Source organism: Dunckerocampus dactyliophorus, chromosome 10 (genome assembly GCF_027744805.1).
Source record: "Dunckerocampus dactyliophorus isolate RoL2022-P2 chromosome 10, RoL_Ddac_1.1, whole genome shotgun sequence".
Lineage (NCBI taxonomy): Eukaryota > Metazoa > Chordata > Actinopteri > Syngnathiformes > Syngnathidae > Dunckerocampus > Dunckerocampus dactyliophorus.
In genome coordinates, this window is record NC_072828.1 from 19035528 (window position 1) to 19055879 (window position 20352).

A 20352-nucleotide genomic window follows, 5' to 3' on the forward strand; every position below is an offset into this window, starting at 1 on the left:
CATTTTTTCAAAAGACAACCCCTTCGGTCATTTTAAGCGATTTTGTATAATATCGTGTGGGTATATAAACATGGTACCTACCAAAAAGGAAGATTTGACGCCTGTCTTTCATCAGAAAAAAACAATTCTTTCTACCTTTTTCCGGTTTTAGTAATCAGCAGTAGAACATATGCAAGTTTCAGGAAAATGTCAGTTCCTGACTAGTACAAGGGAGAATACGAGCTTTTTGTGAAAATTGTCATTTTGACACAAATATTTTTTGCTTTTGTGACAGCTCAAATCTCTAAACAACTATACCACAACATAACACAAATTGTTTTTGTTGTTGTTTTACATCAACATAATTAATTTCCAAATATAAACACCATGAAGTATTTACAATTTTCACATATGGAACTGAACTATGTGCGTGCGTGGGCATGTGTTATAATTTCCCCACCGTGTGTAATTTTTTTTCATGTGGTACTCTATGTAACAGCTGCCTTTACACAAGGGCTTCCTCTCATGATGCCCTTCTGCCGCCTAGTGGCCGTTTTTATGGCATTAAAATTGCTCTCAAACCTAATCCACTGGTGAGGAGTTGCATCAGCATCTCCTGCGTTCGGGGTTATAAAAACATATTACTACCTCTTTGGTATTGAATGAGTTAAATGTTTCGATTTTGAGGAAAATATAACAACTACAAAATGGAACAAAAGTACCTGTGCAGCCTGGTCAGAATTTATTGAGCACAACCGAGTGTGCACTGCGGTGTATTACAGCATAGCAGTGGAGAAAACTTAGTGAAAACGTACAGCAAAATCAAATTACTTGCATAAGTTGGGTAAGCGCAAGTTCGACGATTTTCAGCTCCAGAACAAGCAATTTAACACATGGTTGAGGCCAGTGAATGAAAACATATATGATGCATGGATGTGAAGAATTGTGTGTCGTGGTGTGCAATGTTTGGGTCAAGCGAGTCATTTCTCGATTCCAACAATCTGCTCATCACAGAATGTTACCTGAGTCTGTTGCTTAATTGAAGAGAGAGGTGCCTGCCAGTCCCTCATCTGTTTTATTCAAGTTTTTTCCTTTTGTTCTTCTGCGGATATCTTGCCAGCTTTTTATTTCATCGACCGATCTTCGGGTTTTGCTGACAGCATCATTCACTTCTTAACAGATGGTCTCCCAAATTGGGTTTCTTCTGGAAACACTGAGATGTCTCTGCTGGAGTTCATCAGGGTCTTTTTTTGCCTCCTCCACAAAGACCACCAATTCCATGGCTTCAAACTCCACGCCTTTGTCTGCGGCCACTCTGCTCTCCCAAACTCTCCATGGTGACAGCCAGCTACACATGCAAAATCCTCATTTTAAATAGCGCGTTCCGCACTACTTTTGCACCTGCAATTGTAGTAGCTCACCCACAAATAGTACATGCAATTTTTTTGTCAGTCATTATTTGACAATATAGCACATTGGCAGTGAGGTATTTCCACCCACAACGCTCCTCCGAACTATATTTGCATCAGGGCTGGGATTTTCCTTATTTTCCAGAAAATGTCCCTCATTTTCAAGTCCAAAATGTTAATAGGCATGATGACACGATTGGGTTTGGATCCCAAGATGCAGAGAATGAGCACGGCACGAGATAACAGAAGAATACGCAGGGTAAATGGCCGAAACGGGAGAAGAAAAAACACTGCCAAGAAAAACGAGGGCAGGAGAAAAAGCACTGTAGAAAACTCAAGGCGCTGCAGAAAACGTAGCAGGACTAACATTAGCCAGGTAGACGGCAATACTACAAGGTGGCACGCAGAAACAAATTTGCAAAGTACAAAGATGACCAGTAAGTAACACCAAGGAAGCAGCTAAAGCTGACACTAAACAGGCACGAGCAGAAAACAAACTGGCAGTGACTGCTGCCTTGCAGCAGCTAATGAAGGTGTTGGTGATTGCTTGCAGGTGCGTTCAATCAGCTCCAGCTCTGCAGGGTAGCATGCACTACAACATAGAGCAGATAGGCGGGAGCAGAGCAACAAACATGGAGCATGACACATGATTTACCGTCATTTAAATTTTAAATAGCAGGTAATATTTTAATGTCATGTAAGTGAAAAAACACGACAAAACACAAAATTATTCATTCATTTATACTGCCTATCTTTTTCACGCTGGAGCCTATATGCCAGCTGACTTTGGTAAGACACGTTAGAGCGGTCGCCAGTCGATCACAGAGCTCATATAGACAAACAAGCATTCACACTGACTAGTCTGTATCATTTAGTCTCTCCAATTTGCCCAACATGTATGTTCCTGGAATGTAAACACACACAAGCACAAGGAGAACATGAAACTCTCCCCAGAGATAGAAGCTCGAATGCAGATTGGAACGCTCCATTGCCTGTGAAGCTGGCATGATAATCACTACACCACCGTGTGGCCTAAGCCCATAAAATTATTCTAAACCTGCACTTTTTTTGTAATTCTGCCCATCATCCACAGTCATTATGTGAGACATGAACACACGTCTTTCTTTTGTGTCTGTGCGTTCTAAATAGGCCTGTTGAAAAACTGCTAGCACGAGGCAGCTAATAATGTACATAATGGGATTCATCTATGCTCAACCCTCTATTAAAACACTTCTAAAAACTCTCCCAACAATGTGTTATCATTTTATATACATGATGTGACCATGTAGTAAGAGGCGCATTCATGATAACATGTAACACTTAGTATTTTGCCATATTTTGGTCATTTTAAGCATTACCGGAACTTCCTTCCTGGGCACATTGATTTCACAGAACCCGCAGCCACGAACGCTACGTCCGTCAACAAGAAAAGTTATGAGAGAGCGTTTGCTATCACTAATCATGGAAGATTTTGTGAGAACCGACGACAACTACTACTTTTTGCTTTTACTCTCCCCCAGGAAGAGAATAATGTTGCTGGGTGGTAGGCAGATCCAGCTATAGTGAAACACTAAGCCATTCTCATCGTGTTATCATGTAGCACTGGTGCAAAACGTTTCATTGACAAAATAAGAACGGAACAAAACGGTACAATGTCCGCTGTCACCGGGATATCGACTGATGGGATGGCTATATCTTTCAGCACAAGACTCTGTAGCATATATTACATAGGAATTTTACAGCTTTGAATTAAACAAAGCAACTGAGTCTCAGAAGTAGACAGTTGCTTACCCAAAAGGCATGTGTAAACCTGCGCTAGCACGCCCTTCACGTCACCACCGTCACACCTTGCCGTAGGCGTAATAACGTTAACGCAAGGTTAAAGGCAGGCATGAGAGTTGTCTGTGCTGTGTTGAAGACACAACCGAATAGTGGAACTCTTCACACTAAACCAGGGATGTTAAAATGTCCAAATATTTCTTTTCCAAGATTGGTCTCGTTAAGATAAAGGATCTTTTCGGACTTTTAAAGCAGTCGAGAAGGTAAGCCAGCAAATATAACAAATTATTTTAAAATGGTTTAATTTCACAAATGGATCACTCTTGAAAGAAAAAACATCCTAATTAATGTACCGTTTGGTGTTTGGTGAACATTAAACTCAGCTCACAAAACGACACGATATATGATATTGCTTTCAAGAATGAGACAAAATGATATTTTAACATGACTTTTAAGATAACTACATTGGCAAAGCAGGTACATTTTGAAATGTTTTATAACTTTTCATGTATGACCTAACAGTTGAACTTCTTTCCACAAAATGAAACTAAAACTAACCTAAATAATAATGATAAAAATAATGACAGCATTTGTAGCTGCTGCTGCTAATCATTTATGTTGTGCAGTTATGAAAAGACACATGTAAAATAGATGCAGTATAGATTAGTTTTATGTTTACGCTAAAAGAACTGCAGTTCCCATGATGCTTAGAGTGCTGAACCAAGATGTAGTTAATTTCCGAAACAGACTCCAGTATCACACGTTTTGAGGGAAGTCATATGCAGTGATCGTATTTTGATCTGACAAATCTTAAGTAAGTTTGCTCAAGTGTAGAATTACTACAGCTTCTGCTTATTAACACAGCAGCAGCTGTTGAACTGCCACACGTCAACAGCAAACAAGTAACGCTGGGAACACCAAGGGCAGGTTGGATTGCAAGGTTTATTGTGTGTGTAAAGCACTTAATGTGCAGTTCAAATCCTGACCTGCACACTGCCATTTCCATATTACATATTACTATTATTACAGTATTGTCATTCACAGTAACGATGCCATAGCTCACAGTCTGATCTGGCTTTTGGCTGCCCTGTGCCCTCGAGACAGCTTTTCTCTAAAACAGGAAATATTGTCAGCTTTTAATCATGCAAAACCTTGTGACGCAAGATCTAATGACACTCCTAGTGAACATACTTGCATTCAAATATAATTTGTTTTGTAGGATCCATATTGTTCTGAATCATCAATGCCGTAAGTACATCAAGTCCATCAAGGGAAGCCGTGAAAAATACTCTGCAAAACTCAGGTACTCGGGTACAAGCATAGCCGACCCATATCATTCGAGTGAATGTTTTTTGAATTTATAATTTTTTTTGCAGCCTGCAGACTGACCATGAACATCAGCCAACCCTTGAACATTTGCTCCAGGATAAAGGTAATATGGACCTCATTATTAAAGCACACATTTGTTTGAGAATGTACTGTATGTACAGTTGCCCCTCGCTCCATTGCAGTTCGAACATCACTCCCTCAATCTATCGCGTTTTTAAAAAATGAATTCATAAAGGATCGCTGTTTCGTGGTTGACTATGGCCTATCATAGTCCAAAAAATGCATATTTAAGCAAATGTAATGTATTTTTGGCCTAAATTAAGCATTTTCAAGCATAAAAATGTTCTAAATGAGCTAAAATACAAATGCAGTTTCAGGCAATACAAGACGTCAATGAACTGTAGTCTACACTGACCAATAGGTGTCACTAGTAAGCAACAGGCTTTTATTATTTTATAATTATCTCACAAAAGGACCAATAATAACATAACAATAATAATAATAATAATAGTCATCACCATCATCATCGTAATAACACTGGCTACTGCTGTGGCCGTACTCTAGCTAAAACTCAACTCTGAATACCTGACGTCACGTCCTGTACTCATGTCTGAAAGACATTTATTGAAACACACACACGTGTGTTAAATGGCTTATTGTCTCTGATTATATCTACTATATTGGGTAATATGAGTGTAAAAGTGATTATAGGGTTGCTATTTCAAGTCTAGGGTGCTCTAATAATTGTAAAAACCATATTTGAAAGTCATAAACATTAAAAAAAGATTCTGTTTATTAATATTGACTCCTACTTATACCTACCTAATACTCTTACCTATTCACTTTTCGCGGTCGCGTCTGGAACCAATTTAGCGCAATAAACGAGGGATTACTGTGTATGTGACAGTGTATTGATTCACTTTCTTTCACTTGTTCTGTCCTTTGCTACAGTGTATATAGCAGCCTTCCACTCATATCTGCAGTCTGAGTTTAGTGATGAAAACATTGAGTTTTGGCTCGCTTGTGAGAACTTCAGGGCAACTGCCTCGTCAGATAACCTGCAGCGGAAAGTCAGGGAGATCTACAAGGAGTTCATCCAGCCTACTGCCACCAAAGAGGTCGGTTTGCCGTGTAGACTGTAATGATGCTGTGCTGCTTCTACTATGCATTATATACAGTACTATCAAGCGGTGGGGAAAATCAATTAACAAAAGCAACCGGGCAAAAAAAAGCACTGTATACTGTAGAACAGCTACCAGTTTTCTGGGAAGGCATTCTACAGGATTTTCATTCCGACATTCATTCATTCCAGACAGTCTTTTTGAGGTCAGAGTTTATTGATGTTGGGGGAGGGGGCCAGGCTCACAATCTCTCTGTTCAAAGATGTTTGATGGGGTTGAGGTTAGGGCTCTGTGCAGGTCAGTCATGTAAACAGAGAAGAGCCTTCCCCAAACTGCTCCAACAAAATTAGAAGCATAGAATTGGCCAAAATGTCTTGACAATAAGAAACTTTTATGATTGCGTCATTCATATCGTGTTCGTCAGTTTGACTTAATGGTGTCATTATGTTACCTGCCGTCCACAAAATGTCATGCTTTATAGCTTCAGAATAACGTAATTGGAGGCGATTTTATACACAGTGTAAAACATCAGGTGTTTTTCCGCAGTTTTTCCGTCCTAAAAATAAAACATGTTCCATAATGTATATTGTTTCATCACACAGATCAATGTTGACCACTCCGTTAGAGAGGAGATCAAGAAATCCTTGGATAAACCAAGTCTAACATGCTTCAATGAGGCCCAGAAGCACGTTTACCTCCTCATGGAAAGAGACTCTCGTCCAAGGTTTCTGCAGTCCATCGCTTACCTGAGACTAAAGCACAAATCCAGGACTCTGTGGTACATTTAGATGCACTTCTTTTATAAACTTAGCAGTCTAAAGGAAGTAAAGTTGAGTTGAACCAGTCATTTGGTTTGTTGTCTCAAGTATGTTCTAAAACACAAACTATGTTTTTAAAAATCTACAATGTCAAATTGTACAATCCTGTGACTTTGGACGATTTGGATTAAAATGAATGTATTGAAGTAACGGTTTCTATTTATCATCCTGACTAACTGAAGGTGTCCATCATCAAGAGTTTCCACAGCTCACCCAGCAAGGAGATTCTCTTTTTAGTCACATGTCTGATATAGCCTCTAATTAGGCACAGAGATTACTCTACTCACCAGCAATAGGGTTTACCAAAGTGGAAAAAAGTGACCCTACTGTAACCCTTGATCCTACTCTGCTCTGTAAATGGCGTTATTCCTAAAAACTGTGCCTTAAAAAGGAGTACTAAGGCAGCTAATAATAACTCAGGGGCTTAAACGACAGCGCTGGAGTCATCAGACAACCTGATGCGGAACAGATCAGCCTGAATGTGCTGCCTTGTTAGGGGAATAATCTCATCACCCTCTGATGGGAGAGAAATACAAGTGCTGGACTTTGTGAAAAGTGGTACGTTCCACAGCAAAACAGCTATTCGATGAATGTTTCAAGGACACACACTGGAAAACACTCGCTATTAGTAATAAAAAATAGCCTTCTTCTGCTTGACTGAAGTGAACGCATTATTCATTAAGTCCTCAGTCGCACACTGGTGGTGGTAAGGTACATCTGGTCCACAGCTCTGGGGTAGACTACCTGCCAATTTGTGCATATGGCCTCTCCGACCACCACCAAACATTCATCCACATTCATAAACCAGTGTGGGCAGCACTGGTGGCAATGTGGGTGAAGTGTCTTGCCCAGGGTTTCTGGATGACCTGCTCTCCCTCCTGAGCCACTGCCGCTCATGTTTCTCTTTCTTCACTTTGCTCTGAGTCCACGGCTGTGTTTTGATGAATCTGGTTGCCAGAAAGTGTCATCGCCATGACATCACAGCACAGATGGTGGAAGTTCAGAAAACCCGCTGGTGAGGTGAGGCGACGCTCGCCACTACCGCGACTCACGTTTCTGCCCTGTATTTGATAGACAAATGTGCGAATTTTGCAATTTTTGATTAATAAAGTCTTAAAAATGGTTGGAATCATACAGAAAACATTTAGAACAAAGAGCTGTGGGCAAGTATGAACATTCATTTTATGTTGTCTTTAGGAATTTGTTTTCCTTCAAAACCACCACACACGTCACTGCGTGCCATGAAAACGACTAAAATTAACATTCCCAACAAAAATGATATCTTGTGCTTTTTTATCTTGTGATGGTATTTACCGGTACGTAACATTAATAACTACATTAACACTCACTAGAGCTCAGACATCAACAACGTTTGATCTGTTAAAAAAAAAAAAAAACAGGTTCGCAACTAGTTAACTTGTGGTACAACATAAACGTTTGCTATTTAACCACAACATGAGCCAACACGAACAACAAGAACAAAAATCATATTGTGTAGGAATGACATAAGATGAATAAACATTTGCCATGGGAATGCTGGATGAAGAGCCCCACGCAGTACTGTACGTATTACGCAGTGTTCAGTAGTAAGCACCAAGAAAAGCTACTGTATGTGCAGGTGGTCCTTGGGGTTATGTTCCTAGACTCCTAGAGTTTTGGTGTAAGTCGGATACGTAAGTCAGATACGTACGGATACGTGTACCTAAATTATACCTAAATTGACTCCTAAGACTGGACACAAAACACATGGTGGACATATAAAATACAGTAAAAATATTAAATACAAGAATAAAACTGTAATTTTAAGAAAAGAGAGAACAATTCTCTGCGATTGGCTGGCGACCAGTCCAGGGTGTATCCAGCATACCCCCCCGACCCTAGTGAGTGAACATAAGCGGCGTAGAACATGGATGGATGGAGAGAACTTTTATACCTGCGGCTTATTAGGTCCTCCTAATAATAAGGAAGTAGCAGAGGCACGAGAGGAATAAGACTACTGCACTACTTAGTTATTACTGTAACTGTCATAGAAAAGATGCTTTAACCTGCTAAAGGATATGATTTTTATGATGGTCGTGATAGCTGAACGTTTAATATCAAAATGCTGCCAGTATTGGTGGGTGTTTCTGCTCTCTCAGAGTTGTTCATGTTCATTTTCACTTCCATGGTGATAGCTTTTTTTGCCCGTGACGTGTTTCAACCAGATGGGCCTGCCTTATGGTTGAGAGACCTAATGAAGTGCAATAAATTAATTAATAAGCAGCGTTATGAACTCCATGTAGCTGCGAATGAGGCACACACCGTATTCATCCGTGGGTCACTAGACGAGTAACGTATTGCCTCCCTGCGCGTGCTGAAACTACAAGTAGTTCTCGAGCAAGTTGTTTAGGAACCAATATTACGTTTTTTAATTAATTTATGGGCGTGCTTACATAACCACAAAATTTTGAACACTACACATTAGCTACAGTACGTACCTTTGATGATATTCTTACGTAAAAAAGCAGTCCCACATTTTTAGATGCACTATCGCCCACTCTGAAAACTACACAAACAAGCTGACTACAAGCTAAAACTGCAGGTAACAAATAAGTAGCTGCTTTTCCTCGGCTGACCAAAACAGTTTCATCAGTGGTTAATGTCTGTACATGTGAGCACACTGAGGGCGTCAGGGGTTGTTCCTGATAAACGGCACGTCTCCCACATCACGTTGCACAACTTTCTTCACGCGCAGTCTGTCTGTTTTCTCACAACGCAACAGTTACCATGGTGCCGAAAAGGAAGTGAGTTCCGTCAATGTGATGGTCAGAAAGGGTCTATTTAGGGAACTTCTTCATTATCGTTGTGTGAGTATGTTCCTTTATAAATCACGTATCCCATGTAGGAACTGTACACAAAACTGTAAAGTACAAAAATAAGCCCTGGAGAAACAAGAACGCACTGCTTTGTGCGTGAGGGACAGCTTTCAGTAACGTGTGTTTGGTGTCTGTTCGTAGCGCTTGAGTTGTTATAACCGTGTTTGGGCAAAGGAGGGAAACCCTCATGAAAAAGGCTGATCCATGGGCCAGGTTTTGGACTACGGCGAACAGTAGCTGTCCTAGAAATAGAATTTCAGTAAGGTTTTCCTCTGAATTCTCTACCTTTCAGTTTCATTAACTCACTGTGCACATGCACTCCACGTGTGATGTGCCCAAACAAACGCTACATTAACTCTACTTGCGCTGCATTCTGTGTTAAATCTGCATTTTACTCACATTCTGATCAGATATGTGAGTCATTTGAAGATGATTTAACAGCTACTAGCCGTTTTGTTTCATCCAAAACGGGATTCAAACCATGACCCCCCAGTCCAAACGCCTGCCCTTATAAAAACATGTTTGTGTGATATACTGCTTCCCATGTTATACGATTTGAATAAATGAAACAATGTTGACATGAACAGATTAATCCACACATATTCACAAAGTCGGCAAGCAAAAGACGCCAGAATGTGGCAAAAGGCGTCGTGCACCTGAACAACTTGAAGGTTTTTTGTTTAAGGAGCGCCTGCAGACTAGCATATCTCCGACAGCCAGTCCCGATTTTTATATTTTATTTGAATATCCAGTCCCGAATACAAGGCTGTTACAACGTGAGCACCGCAACTTTACATCAACACTTCATATTCTTCAAGATCATGAATTGTAGCATCTCCTCTCATTCTGTAAGTATTCTATGATCAAGAGGGCTTGAGATTCGGTGCCACAGTGACTCAGTAGCTGTCATCTACCAGCCAGATGGTCCTGGGTTCAAGTAGCAGCTTTGCAGCCACTCGTGGGAAGATCTTTGTGTTCATGTGCTTGTTATCGAGACACTTATTGCCTATATATTGCAAAACGCCAAAAATTAAGCTCAAGTATTCCTCACAGCCACCATCATAAAGCGAGTTGCAAAACATACCAAAAGCAATAGCGGCTATGTGTCAGAGTCTACTGTCTACTACACATCATTGTTGGCAGACGAACGACACCAACACATGTAACACACACACATGCAAAACAGACTGCATTGCAATTATTCCTCAACAGTGACATTTGATAACCATCACCTTTTCAGAATACAAAGCAATAAAAAAAATAAATAAATACAAAAGCAGTCTCAGAGAAGCGGCCAACAATTTGGAGTCATTATGTGTTTACGATAGGCTGTACATTCAATGATAGCTAACACAGTCGCTAAACTTGACCAAAATCGCTATTATTATTATTAGTGACATCGAACATAACTATAGTGTGTGGGTTACATGGGGCGTGGCTTGCATTGTCGGAGCAGGAAGTGGGAACATTTAAAAGTCAGTGCCCCCCATGCAATGCCTAACCAAGGCAGACGGCACCTCTAATTAATGCAGTCGCTCGACAATTACGTTTGATAAACACCACCTTTCATAACAGAAATGAATAATTGCGTAGTCATGTTGTGATACTTCCTTTGGTGTTGTTCCTGGCCATGTTGCAATCAAATCTTCTGTTCACACTGCGAGACTTTTGTGAATTATCCTCTTTGTGATTAGAGTTGAACTTTTCAAAGAGAAAACCATTTGGAGAAAAGGGACAGGAAAATGCAAAACAGGGGCAACAAACCATATCCCTTCATAGGGCAAGAATACCAAAACCCACATAGAGCATGCAATAAGGTCATGATTTGCCTGCCACAGTCACAGTTTCTGTCATTCGCATCTGCGCTGTTGTCTAAAAATAATGTCAACACAGCGTGTTCTTGGCCACAGAGAATACTGCCTGCTTGACCTATCTAGTGAAGAGGAGAGAATAAGCAAGGTGGGATTTGCAAAAGGATACAGAAAGGACAAGAAGACATACAAGGGAGTACCGCATCAAGGGCAGGACCACAAAGCTGTACGTTGTGACTTGATGTTGTTTGCAGTGGTGAGGTAGCAGGAGAGGAGAAACAGGAGTAGGAGGAGGAAGGGATGCTTCCTCTTCAGTCTGGGCTGAGCTGCTGATGTATCCCAGCAGCCCTGGCCTATAGCAACAGGAGACCTTGGTATAAAAAGAAGCAGTGCTGAGGGAAGCCGCCAAAGTATCTCTCAGCTGCAGCATGACCAGGACCAAGAGCCTGAGAGTGCGGACTTAACAAAACAATGCCCAGCCTAATTGTCGAACCACTCGCACAGCACTTCATCATGGACAGAGATGACAGGAAGAGAAACAAGAATATGTGAGTGAAGCTTGTATATTAGACATGTTTTCCATGCAATTAAGACTTGTTTACTTGACATGTTTTACTTTTATAACTGAGTGTCAGACGCAGTAACATGCACAGGTATATCATGGACTGTCCTAAAAATAATCTAAGCTAATAGTGTTTTCTGTTCTTTACAATGAGGCATGCTTTTAATAACATGCCTAACATTCTTAGACTGATTCACTTGAAATGAATTTTACTACAGTAAATCCAGACGGGATATATTCATGTTTTTCTTATCTCTGCACAGTGGAAAGAACTTCATGTGCCGTCTCCAGTGCATGTTCTCACACTCATCAAGCTCTGAGAGGTAAGGAGATTTATGGAGTGTGCATAGATTTTAGTTTTAAAAAGCCGGCCTGCTCCTTTCATTTCCATCTATGGTAGTCAGAAAGGATCCAAATGAACTACACACCGTGTTTGCTTTGGCAGAGCATGCGCACCAACATGTCCCATGGTTTGATATTTTTGTATGAATTCAATAAGGTCGTCTGCTGTTTTTCGAGGAGCCCCAAAATGTATTTTGCAGTCAGCTGATGTTGCTTCATCATATACCCAAATATGTTTCTGGCTGAGTAATAGAACTTGTGCTCTCTCTCAGCAGGCTAACTTTAGAAGATACCCAACAATGGTCACAGTCTTTGGAAAGGCTTCTAGACTCTAAATGTAGGTTGGCATTCTGACAGAATTATGTTTGTAAGAATAAGCATTTGCAGAGAATAACTGTTGTGGGGGGGTTTGGTCTTTTCTTTGTTCACTTTAGATGGATTAGCGGCATTTCGCAACTTTCTGAAATCTGAATACAGCGATGAGAATATTGAGTTTTGGCTTGTCTGTGAGGACTACAAAAAGATCAAGTCTTCATTCCGAATGTCATCAAAGGCCAAGAAGATTTATGAACAGTTCATCAAAGCCGAATCTCCAAAAGAGGTGAGAACAAATCTCACACCGCAGGTCAATTCTGATTTTTTTGCTTCATGTCAGTGTGAGCAGTACAATTCCGATTGTTTTCAAATGCAACTCAGGCCTCATTCATATGTACACTCAAAAAAAAAATCGAAACTAAGGATGCTCCGATCGATCCGCCACCGATCAATATTGTCCGATTTCCGTGAAGAATAATGTGATCGGTATATGCCAATAAATGCCTTTCAACGGTGATCACAAAAGCCGGTCACTTGTGGCTTGTACGATTGCAGCCTGCAGCGATCACCGCATGCAGTGTTGTGTTTTGGGTAGCGTCCTCCTCCCACTTTCCTTCACACTGCGCAGACGTGCCAAAACAAAAACAATCATGTCTCCCCATGTGGAACTTACCTGACAGCACATGCCATAAAAACTATCTCACGGGGATAGCGCGTTAAAAAGAGGCTCATGGTATGTTCATCAGTCAAACAGCAGCTAATGCAGCCAAAATTGTAGACAACACTCGCCTGTATGTGCGTGACAGTCAGAAGGCTAAGCGAATAACCCGAAAAATGAGTGAATTAATCGGATTTCATAAGCAGCCTTTGTCAGCGGTGGACGACACCTGCTTCGCCAACTGCTCTCTCACTTGGAGCCCACCTATGTGCTACAAGTACCTGGAAATCATGCTAGGAATGTACTCTCACATCCAAAGTCTCCTTAAAGAAGTCGTCTCATCCTCCGGAAGTTTCACGAGTGATACATGTTCTCTTGAAAAAGTAAGCAAAATATGTTTTGTCTGAATTAAGGTGATCTGGTATCTGGTGTGCCTCAAATACCGTAAACGCTGATCCAGAGCATCCCAAACATGCTTGCTATCTTCAAAATGCCATCAATACTGTAAAATGCACCTGTGTTTGTTCTCCATAACATACAGTACGTACCAGCCCATACCATAACCCCACAGCCACCACGGGCCACTCATCCACAACACAGGTGCATTTTACTGTATCGATGGCATTTTGAACGCACAGAGATACTGTGACGAGAGCCTGGAGGCCATCGTTGTGTCATTCATCCACAAGCATCACCTCATGTTGCAACAGGATAATGTCTGGCCCCGTGTTGCAAGGATCCGGAAGCTGAAAACATCCCAGCACTGGCATGGCCAGCATACTCACCCGACATGTCACCCATTGAGCATGTTTGGGATGCTCTGTATCGGCTGTGGATGTTGGTCACAGCAGATACTGACTGGTTTTCGGACCCCTCCAGAGCAGCCCCAATACTGTTAAACTAAACATTTTGGAGTGGACTTTTATACAATAAAAGTGGCCAACCTAAGGCACACCTGTGCAATAATCCTGCTGTCTTATCAGCATCTTGATATGCTACACCTGTGTGGTGGATAGATGATCAATTATGAATTATGAATGCTCGCTAACAGATTCAGACAGATTTGTGAACAATATTAAGATGGGTCTTTTGTGTACATACAAAAACTTTTAGATCTTTGGGTTCAGCTCATGAAAAATGGGTGCCAAAACAAGTCTTGTGTTATACTTTTGTAGAGTGTAGCTATAAATCCGAAATGTATCTGATCTACTGCAGTGTGAATGGTCAGGTAGCATACAGCACATCCGACGTACATGTCATCGAAATGCGTTTTGCCGTGCAAGACTTGGATGAAGGTACTCACTGTGTGCAAAATTTGTTCTTGTGTTCCAACAATTATTATAAAAAAGTGTTAGCAAAGCAGGTCACGTCAATGTCCCACCACTTTTGGCTCCGTAATCTACCCACGCTCCTCAGAACATACAGTCATGGGAAAAAAAATGATTAAACCACCCTTGTTTCTTCAGTTTCTTGTTCATTTTAATGCCCGATATACAACTAAAGGTACCTTTGTTTGGACAAATATAACAATGACAACAAAAATAGTGCATAAGAGTTACATTTTTTGGCAGTAGCTCTTAAATGGAACTCTTATGAGCTATTTTTGTTTGGACAAATATAACAATAACAACAAAAATAGCTCATAAGAGTTAAATTTTTGGGCAGTAGCTCTTAAATGTAACTCTTATGAGCTATTTTTGTTGTCATTGTTATTTTTGTCCAAACAAATGTACCTTTAGTTGTACCAGGTATTAAAATGGATCAATAAACTGAAGAAACAAGGGTGATCTAATCATTTTTCCACGACTGTACATCGCAGCAAGTTCTCCATCAACTGCCATCACCAAAATGCTCACCCTCTTTCTTCTTAATCTCCTACACAAAATCATTTGGTTAACAAAATGTTGACTTGCACAAAATCCTTGAAATTGCGTTAAATGCCCCAAGGAGAGCACAATATTTACTTCGGTAAACACGTGGCAGCGAGTGTGACGTCATGTTTTCCGTATGCGCGTCACTTCCCAGACGCATCACATTTGCATTTACAAGTCGCATTTTTTTTTTGGTAACGTGAACAACCATAAAAAAGGATCAGATCCGAACCAAAAATCAGAATTAGGCATCATACTTGTGACCATAGCCTTAATACTCTCATTTAAACTGTGTCTCTGTTGCTCTTTTTAGTAGACAATAAATGTATGCTTCATTCCAGATCAACATTGACTACCACACTCGAGAGCAAATCAAAAGAAACGTCAAGACCCCCACCGTCTATTGCTTTGACGACGCACAGAAGATCGTTTATGGGCTGATGGAAAGAGACTCGTACCCACGGTTTCTACGATCGGACATTTACAGAACTCTCCTAGAAAACCTTTCTGCCGATTCTACAAAGGGATGAAAGCAAGAGGATGCCATCGGAGATAAAACTGGAATGTTTCAGCCGATTCAGCAGGGAGGACTAATAAAGAGGGTCAACAAGCACGCCTCATAGACAGAATCAGAAGTCTTGGAGTCGTCATGTAAACTCTACCATGGTCCTGTCACGGAAGGATCCCCACAATGAGCACTGTGCACCTGTTGACTGTGTAAGGAGACGACAATCCAGTCCCAGTGACAATGACAATGTAGTATTTCATTTCACTGGATCATATTTGCCAAAGAAGGAAGCCTTGGGTGACTGACACCTGCTCCGATCAGTGTGCGAAGATTCCACACACAACACACTGGAGTTGGTGCACAGGATGCAACACCAAAACGGTCCTCACAATAAAAATGACAGCATTGGCAACTCATCTCATGTGGAAAACATGAGGATAGGTAAGTGCACGATGCAAATTCACCAACAACTTTGAAAGACCCTGCTCATAAATTCCCATTAATCACCGTGATTGTTTTGTTGCTGCATGAAATGAGCTTCATTCATGCAGTTTGCCAGACCTCACGAAGCATGCAACTTCATCGATACAATCAAGGCTGCTGTTGTGTGTTCTGTGAAACGTCTTCTTCGGAAAGTACAAGGCTGTAGAATGGGAGACGTGTGGGTCACCATCATAAATACTCATATTCAATGTGTGACATGTCATCATTTTCAGGTCAGGCCTTTTTCATCACGGTTTTGTCAATGTCTGCATCCAGTTCATTTTGCACATAATGACAACATTTAAGACAAAGTATGCTACTGTTATATTTCATTATTTATGACCACAGTTTTGCTGAGTGGAAACTGAATGAACCACAGCAACAGTGAACTTTCATATATGCTGACTGGCCATGACGGAAGTCTATGGCGACTTTTTGCAGCGCTGAAATGACAACATTTTTGATGTAAGAAATCATTCGAGTGGAAATATTTATGACATTACAGGAAAAAGCAACCGACATTGCATGATAACACTGTTAAAACTCTTTGTATACACATATTGAGGCATGCTGTTGAAATAAGATCTGAAGATGTACATTCGTAAGGTAAAACTAAAAGTTAAGCACTGTACTGTTTATTTTATTTCGCACAATAACATAACTTGTTGCCGTAGTACTTGTTAAAATGTTAATCAATGATTATTTATTTTTCACTTTCGGCTTTTCCCTGTCAGGGGTCACCACAGTTCAACCGCATGAATGGTTTTGGCTTGGTTTTCACACCTGATGCCCTTCCTTACACAATTCTGGCCAGGAGTCAAACCTGGCAGAAGTGTGTACCTTACAAAGATATGAACAGTGCAAAATGTTCCTGGTATGTTTATTCTAACTGAAAGAGACTGTAAAAAAATCCAGTCATATAATATTAAATTAGATTTATAAATGAACTTGTAAAAACTTCATTTCAATCACAAAAGAGGGCATTTCAAGATATTTATTTCATGTGTACAAAGCTTTGTTTGTAATGGAGTCAATTGTTTATTTATTTACATTTGAAGTTATTTTATATATATTTAGTTTCCAAATGTTTAAAAGAAGATCACTACAGATGAGCACTGTTTTGGACAGTAATAAATCACATACTGATGCCACAGCACTGTGTTTTACGTCTTTTTTCAAACAAAAACACTTTTCTCTGGAGGGCCGTTGCTTCCAAAGAGCTGTTCGAAAGACTGGCTTGTTGTTATACTTGTTGATACACTTCAGGATGAACCGAAAATGCACTACTGTATAACATTGCGACTGACTGGCGACCAGTCCAGGGTGTACCCTGCCTCGCAGAAGTCAGCTGGGATAGGCTCCAGCAGACCCTAGTGAGGATGAGCGGCATAGAAGATGGATGGATGTACAACCTTGACAGGTGAACTGAATTTGAGCTTCTCTAATTGTGAATGCACATGTCCAACATGTTCAATACTTAACTCACTTCACGCACAGCTTTTTGGTCTCTACTCACCAGTTGTGCATAGCCCTAACAGTTTGTGAGCAGTATATTTATTTATTTTTATCAGTCAATCGGGGTTAACCTGTTGGGATCAAGGAAACAATCACTGGTTGCATCAGAACTCTATTGGTTGTCAATTATTCTGAAATATTTATTGCAATTTCACTTGGCTCGTGCTTTCATTGTTAACATTCCATAAGGTGGTGCCATATCCCCGTGCTTCGACAGTGGGATCACTATTCAGAACTATGCAGGCTGCAGAAAATGTCCATGCAAAGCAACTTTACTGTAACATTTTCCACACAAGAACATTTTAACAATACAGAAAAAAATATAAAAAGAATAAATAAGAATAAAATGTATGCGCAGTCCTCCCTCACCACTTGGCGGTTCATACATTGAGCCCTCACTCTATTGTGGTTTTTCAAAACTGTATTCATTAATAAATGACTACCATTCCGTGGTTGACGATGGCCTGTTATTAGTACAAAAAAAAAAAATTACATATTCTTGGCCTAAATTAAGCATTTTAAAACCATAAATTGACTAAATGATCAAATACAAATACAGTTTAAGGGATTAAAGGACGTTGATGAACTGTAGTCTACACTAGCCCCAGACTTCATCACTGTCAGCAACAATTGATGCAGGTTTAAATGAACAGGCACAATAATGATAATAATCATCACCATCATAATAACACAGGGTACGATTGTGGTCATACGTCAGCTAAGACTCAGCTCTGAATTTCCGACATGACTTCCTGGCCACACGTCCGGAAGACATTTTTTTAAACACACACAAGCACACACGTCTCAAATGGCTTATTTTCTCTTATTATATCTACTATATTCGCTAATATAAGTGTAAAGATGACTATAGGGGTGTTATTGTATGTCTGGAAGGCTCTAATAATATTTAAAAAACATATGTAGAAGGTCGTAAACATGTATTCTATGCTCTAACTACAATAATATTTCAATTATAAATAAGGAATCATATTTCACTGTATATATACAGTATATATACGTAAAAATAAGGATGGTAAAAATGTTACTATTACTATTACACAACTTGGTGTGTACACCTGAAGAGCAGCTCAGCTCCTTGACTCAAATCCACTTTAGAACAAGGATCATGAAAAGTGCATCCAAATCAAAGACCCTAGATTATCAAGACTGCCCATTTATCCGAAAATGCATGTAACATGTTGGTAAACAAACGACCTGGCTGGAGCTAGGGGGTATACGGCGAAAGCGGCTCCACAAACCCAAGCTTTGTGCTCGAGATGCAACTCGACAAAACCTAACATCCCCAATCAGACTTAATTGGTCCCGCTTGTTTTCGGCTTTGTGCTAAGTGCACGTTCACATGGAAAAAGGGCGTTTGACGTCATGGTGAAGGATCCCAGCCAGTATATATTTTACAAAAAAGTGTATGTAATTATTATGGAGCGTTATGAGGAGTTTGCAAAAGATTATGACTGCTAAAAGCAACACGGTCGCCGCCAATACAGTGAGGGAGGACTGCTGGCACGCCAGCATGCAGGTTGCATGCAAGTTAACACTGATTATTATAAAAACTATACCCTACTAGTCTTTTCATTTATCAACACTCAACATTGCACAACTTTGACATATTAACACTTATCCATTTACAAAATAAACACATTGGAGCAACAACTTTCGTTTTTTATGACCTAAATTCATGAAATATTTTAATCTGCATATCTCTTTGTGACCACTCGATGGGAGTGTTTTGCGTGTGACGTGTTTTGTGGCAACTTTTAGTGTTTTCATGCAGTTGATTGATGCCTCAGAGTATTTATTGCTCCAGAAAATATTGTAATATAAGAAGACTAACAGGCTCAGTACTCACGCAAGGACTCCTATGACATTTACATCTGATAACAGTAATTATTAATATTTCACATTGCATTTTATTTCTGGTGCTCGCGTTAGCATTTCTACCGTATTCCCTCTGCTGAAAATGTATCTCGCTTATAGATGGATAATATCATCAGGGAATTCTCTTTTTTGAATTTTTTTTTTCCCATGTCCCCCCGTGAACCTCATAGGTTCTAAATAAATGGTGACGCCATCTCCGAATTAGTTAAACAGTAAAACTGTGGCACTTTCACAGCTGATTTTAGGCTGAAAGCCTGGACAGGCTATGAGCTTACCTAGTTACCATGGCGATACAGCTGCGTTAAAAGAGAGCCACCTTCGCTGAACACGCAAGTCCGGCTTTCCACTCAACACAGCTCGGTAACCCACTACACTTGCTTCGCAGAATACCCCCCTCGGCTCACAACAGTGTAAATTTGCTGGCTTTGAGCTGAATATAAAATAAAATTATGAGAAGTGCACACATTTTGATTAACTGAATGAATGCTATTTATTGAACAGAATCAATATATATCAGTATTTATAAATTAAATCTAAATATTGATATATATTATATAAATATAAATAAATTATACTGCACAAATGTGACCTACATGTAGATGTCAAGAAAAACCTGAGCAACAATATGAACAATTTCCCTTTTTTTATCTTTTTTCTTTTACTTTTTCCTTTCTTACTTACCCAAATGACCTTGGTTGAGAAGTGTGGTCCACCCTGGAACGGTCGCCGGTCAATCACAGGACGCTTGTATGCACGCAACCATCACACTCACAATCACACTTATGTGTACCAGGGTTACTATGGTTATTGTGATTCCACTTGTTCTAATAATGGTTGATGTGATTGCTCGACAGCGCCCTCTCTCACTCATGGGCTCATATGGCAGGGTGTCCTCACAACTTCTGCTCATCAGCCCTGTGAGGTGAGTGGAGGGGCGCTGCTCTATGCAATTGTATGGTTAGCGACCATGCTCATGTAACTCATTGTCATTGTAGTGTGTAACACAAGCTTCACGGTATTTGACCAGTGCACGTTGTCTCTGACCAGGTATGTGTTTATTATTGTGGTTGTGTATTACATGTTGTTAATATGATACTTCAT

The 20352-nt window shown here is 40.2% G+C and overlaps 2 protein-coding genes across 4 annotated transcripts; both read left to right on the forward strand.

Moving 5' to 3' along the window:
* The first annotated feature begins 1188 nt into the window (after positions 1-1188).
* On the forward strand, positions 1189-6414 carry LOC129189019 (regulator of G-protein signaling 21-like). 2 transcript variants are annotated; one of them, XM_054790246.1, is made up of 5 exons: positions 1189-1316; positions 4387-4470; positions 4544-4599; positions 5448-5614; positions 6220-6414. In XM_054790246.1, exons 1-5 carry the CDS (start codon positions 1198-1200, stop codon positions 6403-6405), a joined length of 612 nt encoding a protein of 203 aa, XP_054646221.1. In that variant the 5' UTR covers positions 1189-1197; the 3' UTR covers positions 6406-6414. The 2 variants fall into 2 exon arrangements, with proteins under 2 accessions (XP_054646221.1, XP_054646222.1); XM_054790247.1 differs by lacking the exon at positions 1189-1316 and adding an exon at positions 3283-3430.
* Positions 6415-11323: 4909 nt separating this feature from the next.
* Positions 11324-20352, forward strand: LOC129189288 (regulator of G-protein signaling 21-like). 2 transcript variants are annotated; one of them, XM_054790851.1, is made up of 5 exons: positions 11324-11649; positions 11927-11986; positions 12281-12342; positions 12440-12606; positions 15191-20352. In XM_054790851.1, the coding sequence occupies exons 1-5, from the start codon at positions 11573-11575 to the stop codon at positions 15377-15379; spliced, it is 555 nt and encodes a 184-aa protein (XP_054646826.1). In that variant the 5' UTR covers positions 11324-11572; the 3' UTR covers positions 15380-20352. The 2 variants fall into 2 exon arrangements, with proteins under 2 accessions (XP_054646826.1, XP_054646825.1); XM_054790850.1 differs by having other exon boundaries at positions 11334-11649; positions 12278-12342.